Source organism: Periplaneta americana, chromosome 14 (assembly GCF_040183065.1).
Source record: "Periplaneta americana isolate PAMFEO1 chromosome 14, P.americana_PAMFEO1_priV1, whole genome shotgun sequence".
NCBI classification, from domain to species: Eukaryota; Metazoa; Arthropoda; class Insecta; order Blattodea; family Blattidae; genus Periplaneta; species Periplaneta americana.
In genome coordinates this window covers 1,237,104-1,252,764 of record NC_091130.1, presented here as the reverse complement: position 1 = coordinate 1,252,764, position 15,661 = coordinate 1,237,104, and the positions used below count along the sequence as shown (strand labels likewise).

Sequence of the window (15,661 nt, the reverse complement as noted above, 5' to 3'; positions counted from 1 at the left end):
ACTATTGATTAAGTAATTTAAGTTTAGCCATAACCTGTTACTGAAAATATGCGTAACAAAATTATTTACATTTTATGGTTCTGAAGATAAAGGACACTTTTTATATTAAATTACATAACTATTCAATCGTTGGTAATAATGCATTGTGTTTAACTGCAATAAGAGATCAGCTGGTAAACATACCAAAGACCGTAAAGATAAATATATGCATACTTTGTCAAATTGGGCACAATTAATTAACCATGTTTTCATAACTACAGCCTCGTAACTTAACCACTGATGAAATTTTACGGGGTAAATTATATTGAAACGCATAATTGTTCGCTATTCCAGCCATATAAGTTCGGGTTCAAATTCGTAGACATGAGGTCTATTGTGAATTTAAACCGATTGGTATCAATTGTTCCGAGCATGAACTGGCAGTTCTTGTTTTGTTTTTTTCTACTCACACTTGCACCCATGTGTTCACAATAGACATAGTGTGAAAGTAGGCTGTTTTATCACAGGGTATAAAGATGCAATAGTGATAATTATTAGTGACATTAGAGAAGGATATTCTTATAATGAAGTACTTTATCAATTCTGTCGCAACGTGCTCTAGTCGTTTGGGATGTATTAGGGATATAGAAAGACTTCCCGGCCTTGTGTTCGAAACACCTCTGGTTTTATTATACACGAAGGTAAATATATATTACTAACGTCTTATTTAGCAATTCTACAAAAAGAGTCTACCGAAGGAGGCACCATTTTTTTTCTTTAACAGTTGCATAGTACGAATAGTATTGAGTACTAAGCACGTGGTTTTACTTTCCGGCATCCTATACTTTCCACAGAATAACCTAGATTTATTCATCTATTGCACGTAGTAATGAATGGGTATATCGCCACTAGCGCTGAGATAGTCCGATGATCGTTAAATTTATAAGAGATTTTTTTTTTTTTTTTGTGGAGAAGCAGTTAATCGTAGGCCTATATGGAAGGTATAACAAAAGCCCACCTAGCCTAAAGTAACTACACCTAACCTGTCACAGATTCGTATATTCAAGGTGTATATGCGGAGTACGAAGATAACTACCTGAGCGCTAGTTTACCAGATTTCACACTCGAAAGAAATGTTAATATTCCATTGACACTAAAAATGTTTTTTTGTTGGTGCAGTCCATGCCCCCCAAGCACGCGTTCTCAAGAAATTTTCAACTGGACCACCCTCCTTTCTTTACGCGGCGGTGGTAAAGCGTTTCTGTAAAATTACCAGAATTAAACAATAATTTCATAAATGATATCCGTTAAATTGTTGTATTTTTATGGTGCAAAACTTTTTCTGTTGTCACAGGGTGGCAGTGTACCACACCTAAGTCATGAGGTATTACAGATGGTAACCAAAGATCAGCAACCGCTGCATATACCGATTTCAACTGTTGCACATTGTCATGAAGCAGTAGCAGCCTACAACAGAGGCATAGCAGACTTCATCGGACTCAAGGTATTAAATTATGCATTACTGAAGGGAAGAGGCGAAAACTTCCTAACACCCCCCCCCTCAGAAAATAGTGATCTTATCCAAACGTCATTATACTCCAAAGGTATAAATCATCATCATCATAATCATAATCATTTATTACATCCACTGATCATATAGCCTACATGATATGGGACATGACATATTTACAAACTAATAATTAATTACATAATATACATAAAAGTAATAACTATAATTAAATGCAACACAAATACAAATATAAAAAACTTGGAACTTGATTGAAGAAAACCACTGGTCAGTCGATTTCGGCTATGAGTCCCATTTGCAGTATTTCTTGAAGTCAGGAGTCAATTTTAACCATCGCGTCTTTCATGACAAGACATCCTTCTCGAAGTCAGGATCTGGAAAAGAGGAAGTAAAGTTTTTTGAAGTAAGGCGTTCTTTCTATTCAGTTATGACAATTTTCAATAAATTCATTCATACTGTAAAAGCAGTTTTTGATTAAAATTTTATAAAGAGCTTTCTTAAATTTCTGATGTGCAGATATTTCTTTAAGATAATTTGGTAGGCTATTGTACATAAGAAGACCGGCATGAATGAAACTGTTTTTATATAGAGTTGTGTTAAAACTTTCAATAAAAATATTATCTTTATTTCTTGTATTGTACTGGTGTGTGTCTGAATTTGTAGGAAAGCTATGCAAATTATATTTGATAAAATTTAAAGTTTCATAAATACAAATACAGGGTAATGGCAAGACATGTAATTTTTTGAAGAATGGTCTGCAGCTGGTAGTTTGAGACACTTGAACTATGGCTGTAATAGCTCTCTTTTGTAGTTTAAATATTTGGATTGCATTGGGTGAATTACCCCAAAAGATTATACCATACATTAGGATAGAGTGAAAGTATGCAAAGTACAATGTGCGAGCAGATATAGTAAATGAGCAAGTTGACTCACACGGTAATGTTTGAGACTTGCATTTAAGAGGTCTCAGGTTCAGACCTCGTGGCCAACCAATCTGACTAGGATTTTTCATCTTACTTTTTTTTTATATATATATACAAAATATGCAAACTTGAGAATTTATGCAACAGCACTCTGGAAATATGATACAATTCATGCACAACAGTCTATTAGCCTATATGCAGGAACGCCTGAATTACACAAAGATATGCACTTCGTCATCACAACATGTACAAAACTGTTTTTGCATGGCTTTCAACTGCGTAGGAATCCTGCCCTAATCATCGTACTGCACATTTTTGACTTGGAGCTACAAAACCGCAATTTTGTACAGGAGCACCTGACGTTCTGCAGCCTGCACGATCCAGCCATCGCCACGCCGCAGGGCTTCAACGACAGAGAGACAGTGTCGCTGTGGCTGCGCAATGGAAGGAGACAAATAGACCCAGACAAGTATGACGTCAGACACTGCATGTGAACCTAGTTACAATAAGTAACAGTTGAAGTGTGCAATCCGTGCACCAAATCGTATTATACAACACAACACTTGCTGTTATTACTTGCCATGTACTCTGCCGCACACAAATGTTGCAGATCATTTATAAAGTTGCAAATATTCAATAATTATTATTGTCTTGAGAAACCATTATGAATCAGAAACACGATCAATAGTTCACAAGGCTAAAGGTAGGATCTCTGACTTCTTGTGGCATCCCGTCTCTTTTGGAACCACCAGGTATTAGTCGCGCGGATGGTAAATGACCCGATGGTCTGACCTTGATTCCATGGTCTAGAGGAAAATCTTTAATTTGGGACTCCACTTGCGTTGACACTCTAGCTCCATCTCACTTACCGAATACCTCCAGACACGCAGCATCTGCTGCTGAATTAGGCGTGAAGAAGAAAGTCAATAAATATGCTCATCTTTTAGACAATTATATCTTTGTCCCATTTGCTGTGGAGACCTTCGGTCCTTGGAGTCATGACGCTAAAGTTTTGGTATCTCAAATCGGCCAAATTTTGATCTCCATTACCGGTGATCGTCGTTGCACTACTTATTTGCGTCAACGCTTAAGTATTGCAATTCAACGTGGAAATGCAATGAGCGTTTTGGGTACTCTTCCTGAGTCCAGCCCTTTGGACGAACTTTTTCTCCTGTAAAATTTTTTATCTCTATGTAAATGTTTATATTTAGTTTTTATATATGTGTAATTGTAACGCTGAAAATATTGTTAATCAAATAATTTATTTATTTATTTATTTATTAAAAAAAAAGGTAGGAATTTTGTACATATGCCAACTAAAAAAAAATGCTAATGGAAACATGGTGCTTACGAAAATATTTGGGGCTAAGGGGGATGAAGTTACGGGAGAATGGAGAAAGTTACACAACACAGAACTGCACGCATTGTATTCTTCACATAATTAGGAACATTAAATCCAGACGTTTGAGTAGGGTTGTCAACCATCTGGAATTTTTCCGGATTGTCAGGAAATCAGTTTCATAGCAGGAAAGAAATTAAATTCTTTTCAGGACGCTTAATATCCGGAATTTTGTTCATTGCGATTTTATATTCTGAAATTTGATTTCGTGACTGAAAGGTGTACCAACTCCGCAAGACGTTGGAATACTGTTTTGAAGACATGAAGTGTGCCAAACTTTAAAAAAATGCTGAACATAATTATACAAACTCTTCCAATTAGCAATGCTCATTTGGAGAGAGCATTTACACAAATGAAAAATCTCTGGATTGATAAGAGGAATCGGATGAGACCAGAACTTGCGAATTCAGAGCTTTTAGTAAAACCAACTTTAATATGTCCTACAGAGAACCTGTACTTTTAATTTCAGCAGTATGGCTCACTGACTGCACAGACCTCATGCTGAACATACATCCATCTTTTCTCGCTGCAATCCTAGAGATCTTTTTTCATTTGTAAGAGTTCAGAGTCGAACATGAATATCTGCACAATTTTAGAAATTCATTGTTGGTTTTTTTACTTACTGGAGAATATTACTAATGTTAGGATCTTGGACCTGGCTGAATATGTGCAGGTACATGGACATGATAGAAGCGTTCCAACCCGACATGTACCAAGTGCTGTGTGATGGCGACACCAACCTGACGAGCAGCAACAAGAGGGTTCAGAAATCTATGGAGAGGTCAATCGCAATGTTTGATAAGTGTATAGCAAGACACGAGAAATCGGAGGTAAGTGGCGCTTGCAGTACTGTTCTGGTCTCAGTTGCCTATGTGTGAATGTTTTCCAGCAATAGTGTGTTAGATTTACTACCCATTTGTTAAGACTTATCTAGTCAGGCACTGTTCATTTTTCACAAATCTCTATTTGGTTTGTGGAATATTCTAAATATTAAAGTAGAATTGTTCATGAATTGCAAAATTCGGAATTGGCATAGGGCAAGATTGTTCAGAACATCAATTAATTTACTAACCCCTGATGAGAGGGAATCTGTAACAATTCTAACTCTGACACGAGCATTGCTAAATATTTATTACAATACCTAGTGGATGAGTAGGGGAACACCAGTCTGCTTGTTGGGGTTAACCACGTGACAACGAGCACAATGAGATGGCATTCAAGAAATTTTAGTGCTTCCGGCACATTGGTGGTCGTAAATGGTGTGCAAAAAAGTGACACTAATATGTAGCATCCATTAGGTTAATTAGGGTCTACTATCGATAACAACTCAGGATCAGGAATTACGTGTGCGTTATTCTCATTTTATCAACCAGCAGGACATCATACAACAAATTTTGATGCGGAAATAATGGCTATTCATATCTCACTCCAACACCTACTGTACAGAATAGATAAATTTCAAAATGCTGTCATTCTCTCTGATTCTAAAGCAGCATTATATGCAATAAATTCATATAAAATGATGTCACTCCAAATTAAAGAATGTCACAAAATGATCCAACAACTTCAAAAACTACAGAAAAGAATTCAATTGCAATGGATACCTGCACATTGCGGAATTGCTGGAAATGAAACTGCTGACTTTCTTGCCAAAAAAGGATCCAATTTAATTCACAATACAAATACAAGCCTACCTTTTACATCCATCAAAAGACTAATTAAAAATAAATATAAAATCAAGCAAAACCAAGCACTATGTACCAAAGCCAAAGATAAAAAATGGAGCATTTTAATAAAATAAAAACAGAAATTATTCCAGAAATCCCACGTAAATCTGCAATAGCAAAATTCAGACTGCTTACAGAACACGATTATTTGGCCAAACACTTGAATAAAATATGAATTTACACAAATCCAAATTGCCCTCTATGCAACAAAGAATAAGAAATGACTGAAGATCATCTCATAACCTGTGAAGTTCTACCTGATGGATCCACCACAGAGAAATATTGGAGAGCAAGAACGCTAATGGCTTCGTTGACAAAGCCCGGCATTAGATAACAACAACATATGTAGCATCCACGGCATTCCAATTGGAACAGAATGAGTGGTTAATGCGCCTTCATAACCATAAACAACAGTGAACATAAGTTTGAGTGGGTCCTGCTTGTCTACATTTCTTTTGGTATCTTCTTTCACTGTGGCTGTTCCTCGGCTTTGGAATTCCCTACCGAGTAATGTCAGGGACTGTCAGACATCAAACCAATTTAAGAATAGGCTAACGAAATATTTTTCTAACAATTCTTGTTAACAATAATAGCTGTTTCAGGTTTCTCAATGTTTAACGGTTATATATATATCACAGATAAATATCTAAATTATCTCATTATTATTATTATTATTATTATTATTATTATTATTATTGTTATTATTATTATTATTATTATTATTATTATTATTATTATTATTACTATTTTCTTACCAATGTTTATTATTGTCACACTAACATTACTTATCCAACTTTCATTATTTACTTTCATGTTGTTTTATGGTCTAGATATTAATGTAATAACTATGTAACCAATTGTATTCTATTAGAATTAGAGTCTGGCTGGGCGGAAGAGAAGGCCTACTGGCCTTAGCTCTGCCAGATTAAATAAATAAATAATTATTATTACATAACAGCACTACCAGCTTACATTAGTCACCGCTAGGGAAGCTGAATATTGCCAGTGTTGCCACTATTTTTCAAATGACCCATGTATTAATTTTTATTTAAAATATCACCCAAAACGCTCAATTTCCTGTAAATACGTATCTATACTGCCAGAAGACTCAAAAATAGTAACCATACAGAAACTGGACGACTCATTTGACACTTGGTGGAATTTTCCATTTCTTGTTGTGATTGAATAATAGAAAATGTATCTTATGTTGAGGTTCTGAAAGGGAGTGCCGTCCTGGGTGTTGTGGAGGGTGGCTACAGCACCCTCAGCAGAGAGAAGAGCGCCAAGCACCTGGCAGACGGCCCTGTGCTGGGGTTTGTGATCGACGGCCTCCACAACAATGGCCCCGAGGTGGAGCACATACCCATTGCAGATGTCAAGCCAGTTCTGCAGGAAACTCTGGTATGTTGACATTGCTTTATTTACAGTTGTTAGAGTGTGTACATGTCTCCCAGAATCTTTGCTTTGACCTCGTCTCTGTTGCAGAAGCATCTGCCGAGTGGGAAGCTGCGCATGGTGCACGGCTGCTGGAGTCCTGGGGCAGTGCTGCAGCTGGTGGAGCTGGGGATCGATGCCTTCGACAGCTCGTACCCCCACATCGTGACAGAGAGAGGAGGGGCACTGCTCTTCCAGAACTGCCTGGCGTCAGCGTGAGTGTGCAGACAGAGAAGGAACAGGGCTTAATGGAACTAAACTTCTCGAGAATATTGAGATGTCACAACACCATTTTTATGGAGAAAAGCTTAGGAAATCGATTAACATGAATTTAAACAAGAAATTATAGCGTCAAAAATCTGAATAGACAACACAGAACAACGCCTGGCGTGACTTATAGTATACTGAGCATATTCATATCAGTGTAGTAAGATTTAAGACCTGCACTGTCATAAATGCAGATATATCTACTTATTATCAGCTTCATTATTAGGGAAGGCGTGGGAAGGTGTAACATACTTTTGGGTCCAGTCTTCTTGGCTGATGTTATACTGCCAGCATTCCATTGTAAGATGTTTAGTTGATTCTGTACCATTAAAGTAGTCCCCGCCCGGAGATCCGATTGGGGGACTATTTTACCTCCGGATAATTTTACCTTAATGGTACTCATTTCATATTGGAGTGGTTAAATGGCAAGTTGTAGCCGATTGGTAAAAAAGAAAGAGAATTCAATATCCAATACAATGGCCAACACCTTCCTAGGACTTATGAATCCAAATATCTTGGAGTTATTTTCGATAGTAAGTTAACATGGAGCAACCATTTGAAATACATTTCTGAAAAAGCTCGTAAAAGATTCTCCCTTCTAAAAAGACTAGCAGGAAAGAAATGGGGATGCTCTAGGAATACTTTGAACACTACATACAAAATGTTTATACAGCCAGTGCTGACGTACTGTGGAGAAATTTTAATTACTTCACCTTTCATAAACGACATAGAATATGTTCAAAACCAAGCTCTCAGACTCATTACTGGTGGAATCAAAACAACGCCAATAGATTCTATGAGATTCCTCACTAATATTAACAGCATCAAAATGACAATAGAAGAAAAAGCACTGATTCAATATGAAAAACTTATTAGATTACCAGGAAACAATTGGCATTCATACAGTCCTCTCTGTAGATTGAAAACTCAAAAAAGTTTCATATCCATTGTTCAAGAATTAAAACAGAAAATCAATATCCTGAATTTAAAAGAAAACCTACAAATTAAACCAAACCCTTTAACTCTATTAAATATAATATATAATCTAACTTTAACAGAAATACTAAAATCAGAAGTAAACACTGAAATACTAAAACAATTGTCTTTAGAGACAATTAATATTAGGTATCTTCCACAAAACTGGCTTCATTTATACACTGACGGATCCTTGATCTCCAGAGAACAAGGTGCTGGTGCAGGTGTTACGTGCTGCCTCTTCTCACTTTATAGATCTCTTGAGTATGGAACAACAAGTTTTGATGGAGAAATCATTGCAATAAGTGAAAGTCTCAGGAATCTTCTATGCCATATCAGTAAATTTAAAAATGCAGTTATATTGTCAGACTCCAAAGCAGCTATTCTATCAGTAGTCTCTAAACACACACCTTCATCTCAAACAGCAGAAATAACTAAAATGCTCTCTCAATTAATATCACTCAATAAAAGAATTGTATTCCAATGGATACCATCCCAATGTGGAATCCTGGGAAACGAGAATGCGGATGCTTTAGCAAAGAAGGGCAGCACTGCTACTTACAGACCTGTTACTAAATCTACGTATTACTCTGTGAAAAGATTTATTAAATCTACATACTTAGACTTCAACAAACAAAATTTGATAACACAATCTCAAGGGAAAAAATGGAACTCTCTGCATCAAAATCCACAGTTAATTCCCGATTTACCACGAAAATCGTCTGTAGCTGCATTTAGATTGGCAACAGGCCATGATTGTTTGGCCAAACACCTGCATAGAATTGGAATATATCAGTCCCCTAACTGCCCGTTGTGCAACTCAAACCAAGAAATGGATTTGGAACATCTCAAAATCTGTGCTTCAGTGGCTGGCCATGATAATATCTTTGAAAAATATTGGAGTGCAAGAGGTCAAATGACTTTATTGTCAAACGCCTGCCATTAGAAAACAACAACAACTTTTGGGTCTAGGCACATTATCAAGAGCTCTTCTTCAACACCGGAAATGTCGCCATTAGCCATCTTTCTGAATCGTAGGAAGTATTAGTATTTATTTATTTAACCTGGTAGAGATAAGGCCGTCAGGCCTTCTCTGCCCCTCTACCAGGAGATTCCAACTATAATATGAAGAATAAAATTACAATTAGTATTAAATTTACAATTACAATTACAATAAAAATCAAAGTACGAAAAGATTACCTGACTAATGAAAGCTAGATAATTTATCATAGAAAAACAAAGAATATTTTATATTTACTGAATTACAAATTAAACCTAGAATAACAAAATTGTATAGTGATGAAATTACTGCATATTGAAATATTTTGTGATAGATTAAGGAAACTATTTACAAGAAATCAATTACTGACCAAGTGCCTAGTAAGTTTGCGTTTTAATTCAATTTTATTTCGACAGTCCCTGATGCTAGCAGGTAGCGAATTCCATACTCTTGGCAGGGCTATTGTGAAAGAGGATGAGTATGAGGAGGTGCGATGGGATGGTATTGTTAGTATTGTTTCATGGCGAGAGCGTGTGTTCAGATTATGGTGGGAAGAAAGGTAAGTGGACCGAGATGACAGGTACGAAGGAATAGAAGAGTTCAAGTTTTCGAAGAAGCTGTCATATTGTTCAGTGCCACGAAGGGAAGAGTTTCCAGACTGCAACATGCTCATTAGTATTAATTATTATTACATGAGATATGGAACAGCACAACAGATATGCAAGCTGTGAGAAGTACTACAAATGAGACCATCACAGTAAGAAGAAAAGAGAAAATATCAATTTCATAAATTTGTGGCATAATTAGCATTTGTAATCGACAAATATGTCCACTGCTGTGAGTAATGGTTATCATGTCTGACTGTGAAATGAGCAGGCCGGGTTCAAATTCTGAATGGGACAAGTTACCTGGTCGGGGTTTTCTTTCACCCAATTGAAGCAGAATTACTGGGTAGCTTTCAGCGTTGGACCTCGGACTCATTTCGCCATCATTAATTCTCATATCATCATCATCCATACAATAGCCGGGAATAAGTTCACGGTGTGGCATGCTGTACTTGTACAAGAGCTCGGCTGTTCAGCTACCCAATCTTTCAGAGAATAGGAGTGGTAAGCACAATAAGCCTCAGGCTGCATTGCAAGCCTTCAGGTCCGTATAAGAGAAAAAAAAATGGCAAATGGTAAGAAGAGTTAACTCAAAGGAATTTTTCTTTGATATTTTTGTATATTCCGTGGAGGGATGTCATATTATTCTAGAAGCATGATTCCAGGTCAATGTCACTGTGGTTTTATTAAAAGTGGCCAATATGTTGTACTATTTCTTCGTCTCCTACCCAGTCTGCCTTGATCTGATCTATCCTTCCTGTCTCTCCCTTAACTTGGTATTGTTTCTTCTTGCATTCATTTTATATATTCAGATGTCTCCTGGCACCACATTATCATAATCAACCTATCACATCATCGGGGTAATGTAACTCCGCCTTTCAGGCGCCCCAACCTCAGAAGTGGGTTACAACTAAGCCACGGCCAGGAGAGAAGACCAGAAATGTCGAAAGACAACCTGGTGGCATTGGGTTAAATATATTCACGTGTTTAAATCTCTTTGTTTTAAAATTTTCTTGCAGACTTAATGAACTTCTTTCTTCTCATATTTAACACTATCAACTGAAGTGCACACATAATATTACAGAAATTCTGCCATTGAAAAATAATATTAAAAAATTCATGATGTGTCTTTTTTTGTTTAAAATACTGAAGAGAAAAATACACTATAATTATATAATTATTAAAAGTTAATGCAGAAATTCATGGATAGGAAACAAGATCAAACAGACAGTTGTGGTTGAAAACACCAAATACAACAAAATTTCGAATTAAATCTTTTTTGTGTGAGATTGATTAATATAGATTGTAAATTTAAAGAACAGCTTGTTAAGAATTGCTGGAAGCGATATAATCAAAATAATTGATACAGATGATAATTTAGTTTAATGGTTTGTTTAAAGTTAGGCTGTTTATGCATGAGACACTAGTAGTAATTAAATTGTATGAACTGCCCTAATTATGAGCAACTTCTACTCAGCCGCAGTCTCATACCAGGTAATCCAAGAAATCCTGCTGTAGCAGCTTTTTGTCTGATCATTATTATTCCATCACCAACTCGTGTTCTTTGTGAAGCCATGGACAGAGACCATCTACTTAACTGCAAGTCTCTCCGAACACTGATAACACTATGAAAAATATTGGCTTCATTATTAAGATAGCTCACCATTGGATAACAACATGTTTAATGTCGATATCTTTTGAGTCAGTTTATTGGGAAAATGGAATTTTTTGACTAGGAAAGTAATAATAGGTTAAATAGATTCATCAGAAACTGACGATTTAGTGAAAACTGACTGTAGCATTTCTCTGTCTAACATTTGCACATTTGCGAACGATTGTCAATTAGATTATGTGTGCCACCATTTGTTTGCTGTTTCCTTTCTCACTTTTCCTTGCTTGTTACAGAGATGCAGCGGACAGCTCAACACTAGAGCAGCCACTGAAAAAGAAGCAGCGGACACTAGTTGATGGGATAGCGGCAGCCAACAGCTCTCCTGAACATGGATCAGACATAAAATACGAAATTACGCTGACAGACAAGAAGTGAGTGTTTGTCAGACAAGTCTTAATTAAAGCCTCCAGGAGAACAGAGATGCAGTTCTCAAGCTGTACATGGCAAAATGTTCGACTGTTTCTTGCCCATGATCTAATTACATTCAGCTTCACTGTTATCCCAAAAGTATAGATAATGAATTGTTGCATCTCTTCTACAGTGACATCATTTTATTTTTACTTCAATTTTTATTGTACCTGAGTTTTTGAATGTACTTCACTCCCATCCCCTCTACTAGTGAACTTTCAACTGTTCTCCTCACAGAACCAAGCGTATACAGTCAAAGTCGCCTTAAGGTCGTAGTAAACGCAAACAGTATTGAGTTAGTGAGTATAGTACATTCCAGAAATATGTTCGCGTTTTCCAGTGACGAAAGAACTTTCAACATTGAACCATATTTTTGCACAGGTATTGTCGTCCGTTTGCCTACGTCGCATCCTGGTTTCCCTCACCCGCAACTGTTTAAAATAACTTAAATAAAAGTAATTAACTGTCACGTGATTTCCTCCCTTTCTACGATCATGCAACATAATCACTTGGACAGACAGTAGATAGCATGTCTGAGTAATGTTATCTGTGCGGGTCGGGCAGAAGTGAAGATTGAATTTACAGTACGTAAGGTACTCTTTTATAGAGTGGGTACAGAATTATTTCAACATGAGTTACTAGTACGAAGAACGAAACTGGCAATTGGAATTAGATGCAATAGTCTATAGTGCGATAATATGCAAAAAAGAACTGAAGCCTGTATCGAAATGAACGGCCACCATTTTCAAAAATGTGTTTAAATATCCATATAATGATTATTCTTCAATTTAACTTCATTCTCTATATTGTACACTAATGTGCTGTAGACAGTGTAATATACACTGCATAATGAATACGTACGAATGGATAACTCAGTTCGTGAGTAAAAACACTTATTTTTAATACTGCACTGTATTTTGATTAAACAAAAACCTAATGAAAATTATAAAATTCAAAATTACGATATCTCCTAGTTTACGTAAATGGATGAACTACTTTTCTTCCCTCCTCTACGTAGTAAAGTGTTTTGTTTGTATTTTACGCCAGAATCATCGAACTTCAATCGTGGAAGGGGGTAGCAAACAGTGTTTCCGGCTCCAAAGGTATAGCCAGGTTAATATTAAAAATGTTAGTAAAAATAAAATGATGTCCCTGTGTATTGTGGAATTGCAATGAATAAAGGGCTAATAATCTTAAATTTTGTTGGGACAGCAACAATAATCCTCACTTGTGTACATCGACACACCAACTGTACTCCACTTCTGTAATTCTGTTCAGGTATGCTGAGGACTTCTCCCCCTTGAGCGACTCGTGCCGTTGCCTGGCCTGCAGGCAGCACACGCGCGCCTACATCCACCACCTGTTGCAGACCCGCGAGCTGCTGGGGCCCGTGCTGCTCAGCATGTGAGTGACGCCACTGAACAGTCCGCCTGCTGCAGCACTTGATTCCCCTCTGATCGTGTTTTGTGTTACAGCCACAACCTGCACCACTACCTGGAGTTCTTCAGGAGCATCAGAGAGGCCCTCAAGTCCAACTCTCTGGACACGCTGCAGAAGTGCGTGAATTTGGGGGTCCAGGAGTAAGTCGACATGCCATTTGTGTTGATCTCACAGTATTATTTGGACTCGTCAGAATTTTGTTGAGAGTGATTTCCACGAGACTTTTCCACTCTATAAACCACCAGGAAAAATGTACAAAATGATGTGAATGCTTCGTGTAACACAATGCATTTCTGAAGAACATTATACATTCATAGAGGAAACTGACGGGACCAAAAAAAACAAACATTGAAATGATTTTTAAGAGGCGTTCACTGCTGGTAAGTGAAACATGAGTTAATTGAGCTGTGAGCAGAGAATTTGAAAAAGAAAAGTGAAATAAAAAATGTTTATAAAACAATAAATAGAATTGTTCTTCCTGGCACTTCTTTAACCCATGATAAATACTGTAATGTTATTTTTCTTGTTAGATGTTTTAATACAGGATGTTTTTGCACAGGTTTCCGCAGCTGTTTGACTCTCCCCAGCCACAGAAAATTAAATGAATTCACAGTACATTTAATTGATCCTTCTGTAAGATTTCAAATTTCGTGACTGTCAGACTAGAGTTGGGTAGAATCAAATGTTTTCAAGAATCGAATACATTTATGAATCGAAACTTTCACTCCAATGTTTGGGTGATGAGTTCACGTATTTCTGTTTTAATTCACGTGTTACCATTCTGGATTAAGAAGGCTATTTTTATGACACTAAATTAAAATGAAGCTTATCATGATTCTACAATTAACATACAACTGTGCAGGACATGAACTAAATGTTGTTGACTGATGTCGAGTTCTTAAATCTCTTGGTCTCCGACACAGAAGAATACGAATTAGATGAAGTGATATCAAAACATATATACATTTAGGCCCACTGTAACGGAGATTAATGTGCATTCCTTCAAAAATAGTAAGTGATGTAAGCCTACACAGTGTCCTGTGTTGGACAGTCTGTTTACTGCAGGTCACAAGTCCCCACTTTTATAGATGTTAAACATTAACTTTTGAAAATACAAATAATATTTATTATGAAAATTTTACATTAGAAAAGTGATGAACAAATTTTGATGCAGAACTTTATGTAACAGAATTGGATTTGAGAAATATAATACAGTACAACGATCCTTAGTGAATAAGAAATTGATAAGAGCATTAACTTATTTTACATATGAATATAGAGAGTGCAGAATGCCTGTTATGGGTGGTGGCAATGTTTTGTATCGCCAAGTGCAGCCGTAATTACGGTATTTTAGACTTCATCTAGTAAAACTCCTTAACTGTATGTTGGCTATACTGTAACATCTTAAACAGAGAAATTCGGCCTAAGAGAACATCTGAGAACTCCACTAAAGTATTCAAATGCTCAGTACACTGTATTTGAGATCTCGAGAACTCATAACAATCGAATTCTTCGACAATTTGCACTCAAATACTTCTATCACTATGTTAGACACAGTCTTACATACGATTGTAATGCAAAAAATATATATACAGTATATATTCTAGGAAAGTTAAAACCTATTTTCATTAAAGTAAGTTAGTTGGATAAAAGTATCTCCCATACAACCACTGTTGCTGTTTAGTTAACTGTCTGAGGACAGGTTTAAACCTCAATAAGACATCACTCATGACTCAACTAAGCCAGAAAATAACAGGGTAGGGTGGCCAGTTCCTTTCCCCCTCCACTGACTAGTAACATATTACACTAATCAGACTTCAGAATAGAACCACAGTCTAATATATTCAGTCGCGAAGCTCAATACATAGTAAATATGCAAACATTAGATAGTTGCTCACCACTAGGATCGCTAATATCGCCTCATTACAGGCAATGCAAAATAGTACCGTCACAGTCTATTGTTTCTAGCACCCTCAAAACTCAAGCTTCGTGACTGTATATAGTAGACTGTGATAGAACCATTAAGAAAATTATTTAATGTATTTAGAGAACACAATCCATATTAGAAAAAAAACTGAATGTTGTATGCTTACTAAGGAGAAGCATGATGAATCTGATACTAGGTTAGAGGAAAGTTCTAAACAATCTCTTTACAGTCTTGCACAATGGGCAGATGTTTCGTTACCTTGTGCACGAAGTTCCCGAAACTTGAGCATTATAAAAAGACTGTGGTGTACAAGTTGTCACTTGATCATGGAAGACGCACACATTTTTGTTTTGCAGTAGAGTTCTTCAATGTGTTGC

The 15,661-nt window shown here is 36.6% G+C and overlaps 1 protein-coding gene across 1 annotated transcript; it reads left to right on the top strand.

The window, feature by feature from the left end:
* Positions 1-436: 436 nt before the first annotated feature.
* LOC138713059 (queuine tRNA-ribosyltransferase accessory subunit 2) lies at positions 437-13,826 on the top strand. The gene is made up of 9 exons (XM_069844789.1): positions 437-680; positions 1,334-1,483; positions 2,781-2,899; positions 4,503-4,659; positions 6,769-6,957; positions 7,042-7,205; positions 11,743-11,880; positions 13,196-13,321; positions 13,393-13,826. Exons 1-9 carry the CDS (start codon positions 564-566, stop codon positions 13,499-13,501), a joined length of 1,269 nt encoding a protein of 422 aa, XP_069700890.1. The 5' UTR covers positions 437-563; the 3' UTR covers positions 13,502-13,826.
* Positions 13,827-15,661: the final 1,835 nt, after the last annotated feature.